Source organism: Protomyctophum bolini (assembly GCF_963924005.1).
Source record: "Protomyctophum bolini genome assembly, chromosome: 12".
NCBI classification, from domain to species: Eukaryota; Metazoa; Chordata; class Actinopteri; order Myctophiformes; family Myctophidae; genus Protomyctophum; species Protomyctophum bolini.
The window spans coordinates 41,496,364-41,512,603 of NC_137873.1; the positions used below are offsets into that span (position 1 = coordinate 41,496,364).

Genomic DNA, 16,240 nt, shown 5'->3' on the forward strand with positions numbered 1-16,240 from the left:
GTGTAATCGGTAGCATATCGGAACCGGCCATATCGGCCATTATTGGTCTCAAAATAATTATGATTATTATTTGTGTACTTCTCATCTCATTCAGTAGTGAAAACAGACTCTTGGAAAAAGAGTACATTTATTGATTGAATGAATACTTTATTAACAGGCTTTGCGTCAAGCCCGTAGGGCCTAGGCTTGTCTCCACTGTTGTCCTCTGTATAATATTGGAATCGGTCAGAGTCGATATCGGCAGATATGACCCTGCAAATAATCGGAGATGGGATATCGTACTGTACTAATCGTGCAGTCCTAGTTCAGACTTGAATAGTTAGAGCGGCACGATTACATACAAAGTCAATGCAAAGTGGAGAACTTGCGTGAGCGGGCACGACGCGAACGAGGCAGGTGGCCGGGGACTGCCCATAAGTCCCAAGTCCCATGCTTGCGGTTACTAATGACACGGCACCCGGCCGCCTGGTATCTTCACCACGGCTGGAAAAGTCCAACTGAAGGGACCTTCGCACCCCCCCCCCGACTCCACACATCGCGTCCTGGCAGCCAATCAGTGTTGATGAACCCCAGAAACGTTTTGGGCTGTTTGGTTTTATTCATCCATGATCCAACAGAACTGACCAGCGGGACTCTGCAACAATGGAAAAACAAACCCTTTGCAAAGACATAGGAACTACTTGGATGCTCATAAATGATATACTAGCAGGAATTATTATTTAATATATTGAACCGAGCCGTCTTGTGTGAACAAGCGGGTCCATTTGGTTACACTGGTCCCAAGTTAAATTCCTGTGTCTATAGCCAATCCGTGCGCGACGCGAGCAAATGGACTTTTTCTTTTACCAACACTGACCTGCGAGTGAAGCAACTGGAAACAAAATGTATATCTTCAGGTTTGAACGCACCTTAATTAAGACTATTGGTGCATTTCTAGTAACCATAGATGTTGAATTCAAGCTTTCAGATTGATATTAAGAAGACCTTTGACAGCATGGCAGAAGGAATAAAACCGTTCCCTCATCTGATGGTGACTCCACCACTGCTTCTGAAGGATGTCGGACTGGATGGGCCACGACTTGTTCTACTTAGTGAAGGTAACTGTTTTCAGATGAAGAGGTGTACCGTCATCTTTATAATCATACAAATAATCATTATAATATATAGGCAATATATATATATGTACTGAAGTCATTTATATTACACTTTATAGTCAATTCAATTCAATTCAATTTTATTATAGTGTCAAATCACAACAAGTTGTCTCAAGACACTTTACAACCAACAAAGATCCACCCAGAGCAAGCAACATTGTGACAATGGTAACGAAAAACTCCCCTTTAGGAAGGAACGTCAGGCAGAACCCGACTCTAGGGTGGGCGGCCATCTGCCTCGACCGTGTCGGGGGGGGGGGGGGGGGGGGGGGATAGAGGGAGAGAGAGAGAGATAGACAGAGAGAAAAGACAGAGAATAGGCAGGTGGGCTCCGTGGAGGGGTCTGGTCCACATCTGGTCCAGGTCGAGCTCTGTGAGGCCGGGTCCAGGTCACACTTCTGGTGGTCTCTAGTCTGATCGTTTCCCTCAACATATTCAATAGTACAAATTATTATTATTATATTAATAGTACAAGTATAAATTATTATTATTCATTTTAGATGATTGTTAATTTGTTAGCCATAAGGCACTATTTAAGATGTTTTGTTTTCTCCCTGGTAGATGAACTTGGCGTTTATGTGGGTAAAGACAAAGCAACCCCTGAGATGATCAAAGTGTTTAGCTGTCTCAGTGGCAAATACATAACTGTAGATGTCAACGTACTGGCAGCCAAGTGAGTCTTTTCTTCTCTGCTTCTCAGATTAAGAGTATTTTGTGTGTGTGTGTGTGTGTGTGTGTGTGTGTGTGAGTTGTAGTAGTTAGTGGGTGTAATGTTTGTGTGGACAGTGAGGATGTCCATTTTCACTTCCCCAAAATGTAAGCTGTTTATTAGCAGAGGTTCAGACTAGAGTTCAGGATATGGGGTCATGGTTACAGCCCTGCAGGCTATGGGATCTTTGGTCGCTGGCTAGACTTGGTTTACACCCACACCGCCAGAGAACGGCAGGACATGCAGACGCTGCCTGCAGATTTATATAAAGGACTTTCATTTAGGGCCCACAGCGTTTTTATGAGCACGAACACTAGTCGACTAGTAAATCCACTAGTCGACCTTGTTGGTACTAGTTGACTAGCTGATAATAATAAAAAGTTATTTTTATTTATTTTTTCCCTGATTTTGTAGGCCTCAAGATCAGGTAGACAGTAGACAGTACACAGTTTTTAAATGTACAAATATATATATATTAAAAAAAGTCAACTAGTCAAAAATGACTAGAAGTGATTGCCCTAGCTGAAATATATTTAACTGTTTTGTAATTGATCTCAATGGCGATCAAATCAGGCTGAAACCTTGTCCCAAGTCTGGAGTCGTATGTTACATGTCATAGATGATTGCCCTTGTGGAGAATTGAGCGCATGTACCTCTAGTTTTAGTTTACCATGTTTTATTTTTTTCCTTTCATACATAGAACTGGAGATAGCAGAGGAGATCATGCATTTGTCACAAGCAGGACTCCAAAAGAGGCGATACTGGTAATGTTCATATCTTCTCAAAATAATACGTGTGTCGGGTGATGTTAAAAAGTGTTTGAGTCACTAGATACAGTTAAGTACCATATCAAAACAATGTATTGTAGTATAATGACAGTATTGTCAGTGTTGACTGAAATCGCCACGTTGTTATTTTTACCGGGATGTGAGAATCACATCATGGCCATATGACTACCTTTTACAAGACCTGAAAGTGAGGAAGGCACGTGACCTGCATGGAGGGCCCTGAACGGCATGGCCAGTGCATGGAACGCCAACCTCCCCCGTCAAAACAAACTCTGCTTCTTCTACGCAACGGTAGAGTATGTTCTCCTATTACGGCAGTGGGTGCTGGACCCGGAAAGCCAACCCTGCAGAAGTCTCTAGACTGGTGCTACACCAGAATGCTGTGTGCAGCACTCAACATCAGTAAGAGTACACTACACATGTTACCAACACAACTCTGTATGAGGGAATGCCCAAAGGGTGAGCCAGAAAATAGCAGCCAGGAGAATGAGACTATAGCAGGACACATGCCAAAGACACCAAGAGCTGCCAGCCAGCAAAGTAGTGCTGTGGGAACCAACACACGGGCACCGGTCACGAGGACGCTTCACATTAATATACGTGGATGGATGTACTCAAGAACGACGCAGGAGCGAAAAGCACCAACGAGCTGGCCAGATGTACTGTATGGAGAACCGGGATGACTGGAAGCAACGATGGAGGGCTCGTCTGAGGACGACCTAGAGAGTTTACAAAACACGTTTTAAATTAGATTTTTTTTTTAATGGCATACTTTGTTTATTATTCGTTGCATAATGTCCATGTTCTTTTCATCTCTTTTATATTAGGTACTAGTGGATGCAAGCGGCTCTATGACTTGGAACTGTTATGGAAGTGTGGATATCAGGAAGATCGATGCAGTAAAAGTGCTCTTTGATAACTTTGCCACACGGACCATGGCTTATGATTTCCATCATGTGATCGGCTTTGTGAAGTTTGACTGGCACGTGAAAACCCTCCACACATTCACAGAAACTCTGGAAAAATTCAAGGTAATTATCATAATATATAATATGATACTTCTTCATGAACGTGCAATATCGGCTTTATTGTGGCACATACTGAGATGTATTCTGCACTGTAAATCAGTGGCTTTCACCGCTTTTCATATCAAAGTCCATTATTTAACCCATTCTGACCGGGAACCCATTTTTGTGTTGGCATCTTGTTATGCTTTAGGCGCCACCGAGTGGCGCGCTACGAGCTTGTAGGTCTGCTATTTTTGAAAAATCGAAGAGCGACTGACATTTTTTAGAATCTGATTTCAGGTCAGAATGGGTTAATCAGACCAGTGTGTGTCCAGTGGAAACCTCGTATGAATCTGATCTCAGGTCAGAATGGGTTATTCACCGTTTGATCAGATCTAGCCTCTCAGACCCCAAAACGTAGAATATTTTGTTGTCGTTGGATGAGATTTTGTCCACCATCATTTATACATTATGGATAATTAGTGCGGAATTTACACTCAAGAGTTAAAGATATATAAGGGTCTATTATTTGGACTCTCCATCATTTAGCTGGGGACCACCTGGAACCCCCTCAACCCCTACAAGGACCACTGGTTGAAAACCACTGCTGTAAATGAAAGACATAAAGTCACATACTAACAGTATGATGTAATAGGGGGGTGACTGCGCATGCTTTTCCGACATACCATTGGACCAACATGCGGAAAACGACCGGATTAAGTTTGGCGAACATTCGTTCGGTTATGGTTAGGTTAAGGACCAATAGTATGTCGAAACTAAAGCCTGTAACCGTAATAGGCTGCCAGCACTAGTATTGTATTTGACATTGAATTACTATAGGCACAGGCAGTGACAAGGGACTGCAGTATGCAGAGGGAATCTACATCGATTCACTTGGCAGGAATTTAAAAGCTTCTATAACATTTTGTGGGATACATTTATAGGATCACATTCACAGTCTTCAAACTAAAAACGGCACCGCACTCTACGATGCTCTGCAACATGGAGTGTACGAGTTGGAAAAAGTCAAGATGAAGTTCCCAGATTGCAGACTTCGCATCATGTGTCTTTCAGATGGAGTTGATACTGGGTAAATTTACTGTAACAGAATGTCAGTACTAGTAGTTATAGTATTGTTAGTATTGAGAAAAAATTGCAATGTTGCATGTGATGTTTTTACTGGGATGTGGGAATTATATGACCTGATCATCTGACCATAGATCACAGACCAAGCCAGTTGATGTTGCTGCCAAGCTGATAAACACCAACATCATTGTGGATGCAATCCTTCTTGGAGACGTGGAGAATAACATGCTGCATGGAATTAGTATTGCAACAGGTACCAACATTCAGCATGCATGCTACTTTAACACTATGGGCTGTATTTTGCGTGTCTTAAGTACCAGGTCTTATTCCCTAACTTGAGTAAACTAAAGACCTGGAGGCGTGATCAATGCTCTTTGGCCACTCAGAATAGCCAAATGGCATTGATCACACCTCCAGGTCTTTAGTTTACTCAAGTTAGGTAATAAGACCTGGTACTTAAGACACGCAAAATACAGCCCTTTATATCTATGTGTAGAACTACTGGAGCCTATCTCACATCTGAATGCATGTGGTTTCAGGTGGTTGCTGTTTCAAACCAGAGACAAGCATCGACGGCCTGAAGCTGTTTGAGATCGAGACGGTTCTTTCTCTGGAGATGAGGAAACCCAAAGTCAAACTCGATCCATCTACCCTCACTGAAGTTTGTTACACTACTACAGAGGGTTGGGGTGTGGTGGTGGGCTATCAATCTCAAAATATAGAGGATTGTGTAACCGGTGGCGGTAACCTGTTTTAAAAAAAAACCGTAAGGATTTAGAAGGTGTTTTTAGAATCGGCCTCAGGTTTAAACAGCGTGGATGCATTGTATATTACATTTTACACTACCTGGCACTGACTACCGGTATCTATGATTCACTAATGACTTTCTATTCTATGAATTGACTATTGCATTTCAGCTCAGTAGCAATCGGATTGGATTTGGAACACAACACAACATAAGTGAAAATGTTCCAGTAATTTGTCAGTTCAACTGATTGAACATGGTGGCTTATCACATTCATTTATAATAGTGATGCTATTGATTATCATTTACAGTGGGTTTTAACGAGCCTCTTTGCCAGTCGTGGATATGATGAATTCCCAGAAACTTCACTGCCAAAGCAGTTGGACAACAAAGTGACAAAGACAGAGAAGTACATTCTATTTTATTATATACAGTAGTTTTTTTTATTGGGGACAGCCAAGCAGTACATCTGACAAGAAAATCTTTGCACATAGTCACCCATTTTGTTTTCTTTTTTAAAATCATATAAACATATAAATTACTATTTGGCAAATATGCAGATATATATATTTTTTTTTTTACATACATTCGGACATTGCCTCAAACAAGTCTCCTCCACCTCTGTCAACAATTATATTAAGTTAAGTTTTACATTTTCTTTTTCATGTAGTGCTCTGAAAAGAACGATTCGTGGTAGGAGTGGGCGTTTCATGGAGAAGTATAAACGCATCATGGAGGAGTTGAAGAGTCTGCATTGTGATCCCCATCCATTTCTCTCCACTCTGTGTGTGTGTGTCTGTGTCTGTGTGTGCGCACGCGACACAGGGTGAGGGGACCTGGTTGATATGCCACTCACACTTCATTGAGAGAAACCAGCTTGTTCTGAACACTGACCCAAGCTGGCATACAGCACCCAGGTGCACAATCACAGACAAGTTGGAAGTACCACAACACATACTGTACAAGGCTTTGCATATTTATTTAATTAACCCCTGGGGCAGCAGTGGCTCAGGGGTAGAGTGGCCGGTAGAGGGTCTGTATGGCAAACCGTGAGGTTCTGAGTTCGCACCCGGGCTCCCCCAGATAAGAGTTTGTGTCGAAGTGTCCTTGAGCAAGACTCTGAACCCCTAATTGCTCCTGATGTGCAGGTTGGTGCCTTGCACGGTTTCCTCTGCCATCTGTGTGTGTGTGTGTGTGTGTGTGTGTGTGTGTGTGTGTGTGTGTGTGTGTGTGTGTGTGTGTGTGTGTGTGTGTGTGTGTGAATGTAAAGAACAATCTATGTAAAGCACTTTCGATAAGAAGCGCTATAATGCACCAATATAATAATGCAATATAATGCACCAATTACCATTTACAGTACCCTATAGCTCTTAGTCAATGCAAGACGTCCTCAATTTCCCACTATAATTAATATATTGGGAAATTGGGGAAGTCCTGCACTCCATACATCTATCAATATACGATATTGATAACGTTTCAGCCTTCTGGAAGCTGGCCATGGAAGGTCCTCCTGACACGCCGTATGAGAAAGGAGTCTTTGAGCTCTACTGCCAGTTTGGTCCTGACTATCCTGTGAAACCTCCTCTGGTCCGCTTCGTCACACGTGTATCCTCATTATGAATACATCAGTTTGGTCCTGACTATCCTGTGAAACCTCCTCTGGTCCGCTTCGTCACACGTGTATCCTCATTATGAATACATCAGTTTGGTCCTGACTATCCTGTGAAACCTCCTCTGGTCCGCTTCGTCACACGTGTATCCTCCTTATCACATCAGTCATGAACGCACACTGATATTATACGGTGGTCACGGTGGCACAGTTGGTAGTGCTGTCGCCTCACAGCTAGAAGGTCCTGGGTTCGATTCCCGCTCGGGGCACTGTGGGTGCTGGCGGCGTGTTTCCTCCTCCGCGTCATCAGCCGAAGGCGGGGTTGGCGAAAGGGCCTTTCTGTGTGGAGTTTGCATGTTCTCCCCGTGTCCCCTAGGGTAGGTACCCTCACAAAAACATGCAGTAATCCTGGTCTCTAAACTGCCTCCCCCTGGCCAGCCGGGGTGCCTGATGGAGGGGAAAGGAACTGGTTGGAATAACGTGTTCCTTCCACGCGCTACGTCCAACCAGGGAAACTCCCCCCTGTCAGGTGTAAAGGAGCAACTTGGACACTCAGGCATGAAGGGAGCATGAGTTAAGTCCGTTGCTCTCCCCAGGTTGGCGGAGGGTGTGTAGAGCCCAGGATCACAGTAGATGATTGGCACAGGGGTGAAAAATGGGTTACAAAATCGTGGGATAAAAAATATATATTAGAAAGTACAGTAATACTCTTGTTAAAGTTGATAGCATTATGACAAAGGCTTACCATATTGAAAGCAATGGAACTTGTTACAAATCAATCTTTCTTAACCTAAGCATAGATACATCACTGCAACATCAACAGCGTGGGCCGAATCTGCCACAATATATTTGACCGTAACTACAACGCCCAAATCACCATGAGAGAACTCCTAGACGCCATATATGGACTGCTCATCGCCCCCGAGCCTGAAGACCCCCTGGACAGGTTGTTTTTAAGACTTTGATTTAAAACAAAATGTAATCCGAACCAATGGATGTTCCTTTAAGCCACATTTATTTGAGCCACTTTTCCATTACGTCACCTCAAAATGGTTTTGACACGTAACGTACAATTTGGCAAGGCAAGTATATTTGTATACCACGTGCCATACACGTAAATTGATGGTGCTTTTGCAACTGCATATGGCATAAAAAGACGATTAAAAAAAAAGAAAAGTGTCTTTCTTTCCCTTTGGAAGCATTTTGGCGGAGGACTTCTTGACCAGCCGTGAACTGTACGATCAAGCAGCCAAGGAGAATACAGAAATGAATGCAGGGACTTCAATCGATGACGTGGAGAAGGTGAACAAGTCATTTCCTTTCAGTGAAATCATGATGGTTTATAACTTGTCTGTTGTTGGTCATTGAACAACTCAGTCATTCTGCTCTCTTATTCGTTGAAAGAAACTGGTGGGTCAAAGACGTGGTGCTCCATCTATACCCCGACATCTGATCTGTCCACTGACCAGGAAGATGTTTGTGGATCCTGTGAAAACAAGAGGTGGAGAGATATACGAACGAAAGGCCATTGAGAAACACCTCAAACAGTAAGCCACCCCTCACACACACACACACACACACACACACACACACACACACACACACTCTCACTCTTATTTTTCTTTGCCAGGATTGTCTTACATTCTCAGTTATTGAACATTATTTTTCAGCAATGGAAGTTGGGATCCCATTGCTGGCAGAGGCCGTGTCCTCAGTAGAACTGACCTTATATCAGACCATGCCATGAAGAGAATGGCGAAGGAGCACCGATCCTACCAAATTGGAACCTAAATGTGCAGAAAAAGGGCGGTGGATTTTGGGTTAGGCCAAACGCTGGATAACCTCTTACTGCAGCAGAGTAACCCTTTTTCCATCATGAGTAATCTGAGGGCATTGCTATTTCAAAGTAATTACTTCATTCTTCATTTTTCAGTTGTGGTTCGTTTTCATCATATCACATAAGTGAGAAAAAAAACTGTCTGGCTCTTGCATTGAAATTGTAAATGTTGTCGTGAGCTGCACACAAACTATCATGGCAGGGTTAATAAATCGTGCATGTTTGAATTTTGTAATCAAATTATCCAGGGACTATTTTTGGCTTTGACTTTTCAAATGCTCTTTTATGCTCTGCTCTTAAAATTGCATTCAAATTAAACGCGCATCATGTAACTTAACCATGCCATGACATAAGTGTTGTTGGGATATTTATCTCAAGCAGGTTTGAAGTATCTTAATCTGCTTTGGAAAATAGACTGTGTACAGAATTGTTCTGATCAAAGATCTCTTGGAATTAGTGCTGTTTGTTTGTTAGGATAATTTCTTGTTCTGATCAAAGATTTCCTGGAATTAACGCTGTCTGTTAAAGATTATTTCTTTGATCATCATGATTCTTTGTTATGGTTATGTTAAAATTATGTCAAGATAATGGCTTACACTTTTCTTTTCTTCAGTTTTATTGATTTTGCATCTACAGTACATTATTATTGGCATGCAAAACTGGTATTACCCAATATCATTTGACATATTCTTTAATTTGATTGTTATTTAATAATTGATACATGTTACTGTATAGTGTATACATTACATTTACTTTATTATTTTTTAATGTTATGACTATAACATTTTGTTCAATATGTGTAAAACCATGACAAGAAATAATTGTTTTCATGTTCTGTAAGGTTCCTCCATATTTGGAGCAAAATAAAACGGATTAGAATCTCAGTTCAATTCTCAGTTGCAGAATGTGTGCTAAATGCCTATAAATCTATTGTTGGAAAAAACATAAAACCAAAAATTGTTGACATTGACTTCATGAGCAACTTTCTGTCATAACCAGCCAAGTATTGTTTTTGGGAGTCTTTGAGTTATTTAAAATAGTGCTCCTCAAAACCAACACTTGGCCTACTGATGCTGCTGCACGCACTTCTATTACTGGAAGACCCAGACCCAGCCCTGACCCGGCCCAGTGTAGCACCCAGACCCGACCCACAACAACAGCCCTGCCAATGGGCGTAAGTGATGCAGCCGGGCTGAGGGGCATCGTGTGGGTACGGCTATCAAGGAGCTGACAGAGGAGGCAGAGAAAGCCAGTGGGGACAGAGTTTGGGGTTCAACAACACAAGGAGGGGCAGCGGTAGGGGGTAGTGGTGATATACTGCCCCATTCAGCCACTGCCGCCCTATACCCTACCTACCCACCTGGCAGGAGATGTACTGGGTAGGGTAGGGGGTGACACATCCCTGAATGGTACCTCCAGCTGACCCTATGTGCACCGGAGGGGAGGCAGCGCAGGGCAGGACGAGATGCCAAGCTTAAGCAGGAAGGAAGAACATTGGCAGGCAGGTTTGGTCATTTCAATTCAACAAGATATTATTATTGTTTTAAAAGGCTGTAGTTTTCTTTGAATCCCCATTGATGATGTAATTTTGACAGGTTACACTTTCAGCCCACCAATGTCACACGACGCACTGTGAGCTTGCAGATCAGCTATTTTCAAATTTTGAAAACTTGAAATGAGACATTCACATAATGTAAAGTACTTTCTACTTTTAGAACTTTAAGGTCTTTTTGATACCAATACTTATTTTGTACTTTTAATGAAGTACATTTTGAATTACGGACTTTTACGTACGTGTGACAGAGTAAGTAAAAAATGCACTTTTTTGCACCACTGTACTTCCATAATTGCAGCACAAAGATGATGACTCATATAATGTCATGTTTAGATACAGATATAATGCCGCCCATCGTCCAACTGCTCATTTATGGCAAACCAAAAACTGCACACCGTGACATTCTTTAGTGACGGTTTGTCCTAGCCTGGGTAAACCCACGCCCCCTGCTGGACAACATTTCATTAGGTTTGTCCTCTGCTCCGTTTCTCTCCCAGGTTATTCCTTCTATACCAATGAATTCCCACTTCCCACTGTTTTTCGTTGATGTATAACCTCCAAAGATGTGCTTCTCGATTAAGCTATAGGCCTACATGAGTAGCATTAAGTCGATGATTGGTTCGACGTATGTCGCCGAAAAAACATATTTTCATCATTTCTTTAATATAGCCTACATACTTATGTTGTTTTTCATGATTTTCAACGATAAAAAAATTAGAAAAATCATGAAAAAACCTGAAGCCATAGCCTACTATTATCACTCCATTCAACCACCTCATTTACTTTACTAATAGATAGATATACCAGTTGTAACCAAAACCCAACCTTTATTCATTGCAGCCAGCAACACCTTCCTGGATCTCAGCCAACTCCCCCACCACCATCCCACCCTCCCACACTGTCAGGAAGTCCCAGTGGGAACTGTAACTGATTTGACTAACATTCCGTTCACCACAGCAATGTGAACCGATTAATTATGTTGAACTGTCCATCAACTGTCTGTCTGTCTGTCTGTCAGTCGTGTGTGCGTGCGTGTGTGCGCGCGCATGCGTGCGGCTTCCTTCCACACAGCTGTGATCCATACACTCTGACGGACCAATGACCGACGGTCTAGACCCGGATACATGATTTAAAATGGAACCGCACGCGTTCCGTAGCAGTGTGTTTGGGGCGTAGCTGCAACAAGGTAAGGTTTGTTTTAGAACCGCATGGTTGTTAGCCAACATTAACTCTGTTGTTTTTTTTAATATTAGTGTTGTTAGAAGGACTGTTGGTTGTTTATTGTGACTCTAAAAGGACAACAATATGAGGAATGTGTTGGTACTTTTTGAGACACAAACAAATAAACAAACAAACAAACAGGTGGAAAGTAAATAATTACATCTACTGAAGTACTGTGGACAATATATTGTACTTTTATATTTTATTTGGACACTACTAAATGTTTTGTAGATTTGGATTATTTAAAAAAAAATATCCCTTTGGCTACATTGGCTACACAATTTACCACTGTGCTAGCTACAACCACATTTTGGCCATTTGGAAGTAGCTGATCTACAATCTCACAATGCATTGTGATGCAATGCATTGTGAGATTGTAGTTCTGCTATTTTCAGATTAATTTTTCTTTCAAACATTTGATATGGGACATTTCTGTGTAATGAGCTACATTTGGTCATTTTTTAAGTGCATTTTGATGCCATACCCTTTTACTTTAGTACATAATGGTAAAACAAGTTGTAACTGTGGCTCAGACACTTCGCCCCTTTTGCAACCAGATCTTATTTGAATGATTTTTGAGACACACTTTCCTGGGGTTTTTATGTGTTTTTAGATATTTTAGTATTTCAAAGTGTCCATGGACTCCATGATGTCATGGACACCGGGCTCACTTTCTTCCTGAACTACAATTCCCACAATGCTTTGGGCCACTGCTCCTCCTTGTGGATAGGGGGAGGGCTGTCTTACTGAGACAACATTTAGTCCAGGAAGGAAGTGAGCCCAGTGTCCATGATTACATCATGGACTCTTTGAAATACTGAAATATCTAAACGCATAAAAACCCCAGGAAAGTGTTTTTTGTCTCTAACAAAAGACATCTTAAAATAAGATCTTGGTTGCAAAAGAAAAATGCAAGAATTTCCTAAAGATGTGTTTTCTACAATGTATAATATCTGGATAAAGAGTAATGTTGGTGTATGTTTGTGTCTTACAGGTTGATCATGTGACCTTGGTGTCATGCGGTGACCTTGGCTGCAGTCTTCAGGAGATAGCTGGTATTGATAATAGAGTGTCTACTCGGCTGAGCTGAAACGAATAACGGTGTCAACGAACGCTCCCTGAGATTACGAGGCGTACGGTGCTCGGGACGTATTGTGCCATACAACCTACGCGGCTCTATTAATACCGGCTATCTTCAACCGAGCGACGGAAGGCCCCCCCATGGTAATTACATACAGAACTTTTTAGCTTTTAGGCTTCATAAAAGAAATGGTTGCACAAGGCAGATTATAGCCCTAGAATGTGTGTAATAATGGTGACACAGCTCTGTCAGTGACTGTTATGACTTCCAAAATGTCATCCTGTAGGCCGACAACTAATTTTCTTTTCCCCTGCCATTTCAGAAAGTGAAGCGGACTGGAGGTGTGAACTCTATGCTGTTGCCACTGCTGGGTGAACTCTATGCTGTTGCCACTGCTGGGTGCTGTTATCAGTGAAGGTTAGTTAACCGTCTGATTCCTGCTGCTTGTTTAAGTGGGCTACATGCTACCATACCATAGGTTGTCTTTCGCGCCATGTATAATTTCACTTAATTTGTGTGTATAATGCCAGTCCACATCACAGTTATGTGATGTTTGTGGAGGCATGTGATTTATTTATCGTTTAACATAATTTACGGGTAAAGTCTGTCCACATCCACATCACATAATGTATGTTCTCTTGTGTCTCCTCTCTATTCTTTAATAAAGTTGTTTATTTTTTGTTGTCATAGTTTTTAATCGCATTTTGCTTTATTTTATTTAGGTAATTTCTTTCTTCTTGCCTATCTTTCCCTAGTTCTTCACTAGTGTTTTATGTGATGTGGAGGTGTGTGCTTTATGTCTTGTGTCATTATGGTAGCATGTAGCCCCTTAACACTGTGTTTACAGCTTACTATGCTGTAGGTCTGTGTACACTAACAAGAGGAAGCAAATGATGACCGCTGTGTCATTTGCTTCCTTCGTTGGTGTGTGTATTTTGTTTAGTGCTGATATTGAAGGTAAGTGAGTGTAGTTTATTATCCTTGACTGTTGGGCAGAAACCTTGTATCTCCATAGTTCAACCTTTTGTAAATTAATTTCCTTACTTGGTCATGCTACAGTGTCACACACAAGTAGCAAATGGCCAATCTCATGAGGCAAAGATAATCCATTATTGAATATTTAACATGTAGTATTCTGTTTTTCAAACCAGTGAAGTATCAGCAAGTGCTTGTGACTAAATAATAACATTGGAACACAGATTATTATATTAATAATATTGGATCAGTTGTTTTGGTCCATAAAAGTAACCATTTTGGACGTACAAGGTTTTTACCCAACCTTCATCTTTTCTCTCTTCTTTGCTTTAATAAAGTTATTTGTTTTTGGTCTCAGAGTTTTTAATCGCATTTTGCTTTATTGTATTGTAATTTCTTATTTCTTTCTTTCTTTCCTTCCTATCTATGACACTAGTTCTTCACTAGTGTATGTGTGAGTCGGGTCATGTCTCGCGTACAGTTTCTCATTTGGAGCTGTTTCATGTAATTTACCAGTAAAGCGTCATCACGTCATTTCACATCAGATATGAACACAGGCCGATATGTGATGTGCATTTATGTGGTATTTTTAAAGGTGATTTTTCACAGCAATTGCGGCTAGCTCGTCATTCACGTCTGTTGGCATTGCGCCATACGAATTGTGTTTATTGCTGTTCATGTTGTGTACTAATGTTCATAATATTGCTGACAAATACTGGGGCGCAAAGAATGCTGCTACCTCGTATAATTTATGTCAATCGTCCACAAATGGCATAAATTGTACGGTCTTGCCCCATGTTTCCTACATGGGACAACTAGATAGAAAAATACTTGCGCCACGGAAACCTAAAGGCCAACTGCTTGGGCAGAGACCAAGAAAATCTATTTTGTTCATGTTCATAAAGCACTCTAAGTGCTTGACGTGAAAAGTGCAGCAGCAAACATCTAGGTCATAAGACCATTGTCGGTGCTATATTATCAGATCTAATTTGTGAGTAAAGCTTCATTACGTAAGCCCACATCACCTATGAACACAGGCCCCGTATGTGATGTGTGTTTATGTCTTGTCTCATTTCACATTTGTGAGTAAGGCTTCATCATGTCATCCCAACATCACATAATTAACTTAAGGTTAGGGTAGGGCTAGGTATGTGATGTTGGTTGATGTGATGTATGTCTTATAATGTGCAAGCTTCGATCATCGCATCAGTTAACATCACATTATGTGGTGTGTATTGATGTGATTTATTTATGCTGCCATTTGCAGCTAAAACTTTGGCATTGACGATGGGCCTATGACCCAAACGTTTTCTGCTGCACTTTTCACTTTTAGCACTTTGCAGCACTTTATGAGCATGACAAAATATTTTCTTAGTTTATGTCTGAGGAGTTTTTCTTAAGGTATTTGTGGAGTGAGTCTTCCGGCTTTCAATTGTATAAAGACATAAGCATGGCTATCATTATAGTCAAGATTCAAATTGAGTGTGTAGGCTCTCTTTTTTTAAATTATATTGAAACTAATGACTGATTTGGACCTGTAAATTATAAACAAAAACTAAGGCACTGGTGTGGTACTCCTGGTTTACCAGAACGGGGTTCAACTCCCTGCGGTGCCCTCAATTTGTTGTATTTACATGGTTCATTTTCTGCTCATTGTTTCCTTTTCATAGATGATAACCCCCAGGTTCTTTACTGCGTTTGTACTCTCTACAGTTGGGTTACAAGTCTATTTAGGGACCAAGCCCGAAGGGACTCTTGGTCCCTTATTTTTCTCTTCTCCTTCCACCAAAAATGTTAGTTCTGGCTGAACTGTGCTGTCGGGTTTTCGTCAAACTTGGCAATATGGTAGCCCTCCTTTATTTTTTTTGGGCTCCCAATAATTTGAAAATGACGATTTGCCCTGATTTCCCATCACCCCATCTGATCAGGACAACCTAGAGGGCAATGCCAAACGGCGAGGACACAAAGCCCACAACCATTGTCCAATAGGTGGCGCTATAGCACTCAACTGAAAATTCAAACTTTAAACGGGCATAGCTCATGGACCGCTTGACCGTGAGCAATAAAACGTTGATACCCATGTGTAGCGATGGAGCTCCATACCCGAACAAAATCCTTAAACTTGAGTACCCGTTATCAATAAGCTGTGTAGGGATGGAGCGATACCAGGAAAAATCCTTAAACTTATTGAGTACCCGTTATCAATAAGCTGTGTAGGGATGGAGCGATACCAGGAAAAATCCTTAAACTTATTGAGTACCAGTTATCAATAAGCTTTGGGCTTGTTGAGCGTAGTGGCCCATTCATGTTTGAATAATCAAGAGGTGAATCAATAAATGCCAACCAGCACTATCTGGGTAAACTCAATTACGCTTTTAAAGTGGCGGAACATATATTAACCTGTTAACAGTTTCTTTAATTTTTTATTGGTAAAAAGGTCAATTGCCCTAGTATTTGCCCCATTGGGGCAATT

At 41.4% G+C, this 16,240-nt stretch overlaps 1 protein-coding gene across 1 annotated transcript; it reads left to right on the top strand.

The window, feature by feature from the left end:
* Positions 1-979: 979 nt before the first annotated feature.
* On the top strand, positions 980-9,235 carry LOC308325309 (ubiquitin-conjugating enzyme E2 2-like). Its single transcript, XM_080777798.1, has 7 exons — positions 980-1,097; positions 1,716-1,827; positions 6,970-7,094; positions 7,899-8,044; positions 8,298-8,400; positions 8,503-8,645; positions 8,769-9,235. The coding sequence occupies exons 2-7, from the start codon at positions 1,806-1,808 to the stop codon at positions 8,887-8,889; spliced, it is 660 nt and encodes a 219-aa protein (XP_080633924.1). The 5' UTR covers positions 980-1,097; positions 1,716-1,805; the 3' UTR covers positions 8,890-9,235.
* The last annotated feature ends 7,005 nt before the right edge of the window (positions 9,236-16,240 follow it).

What these genes read in the sequence shown, in the direction of transcription:
- LOC308325309 (XM_080777798.1), top strand. Translation starts at nt 1,806, where the DNA reads ATGTCAACGTACTGGCAGCCAA. An exon ending in GTCAACGTACTGGCAGCCAA is followed by an intron (nt 1,828 to 6,969) that starts GTGAGTCTTTTC and finishes ATAACGTTTCAG; the next exon opens with CCTTCTGGAAGCTGGCCATG. An exon ending in TGGTCCGCTTCGTCACACGT is followed by an intron (nt 7,095 to 7,898) that starts GTATCCTCATTA and finishes ACCTAAGCATAG; the next exon opens with ATACATCACTGCAACATCAA.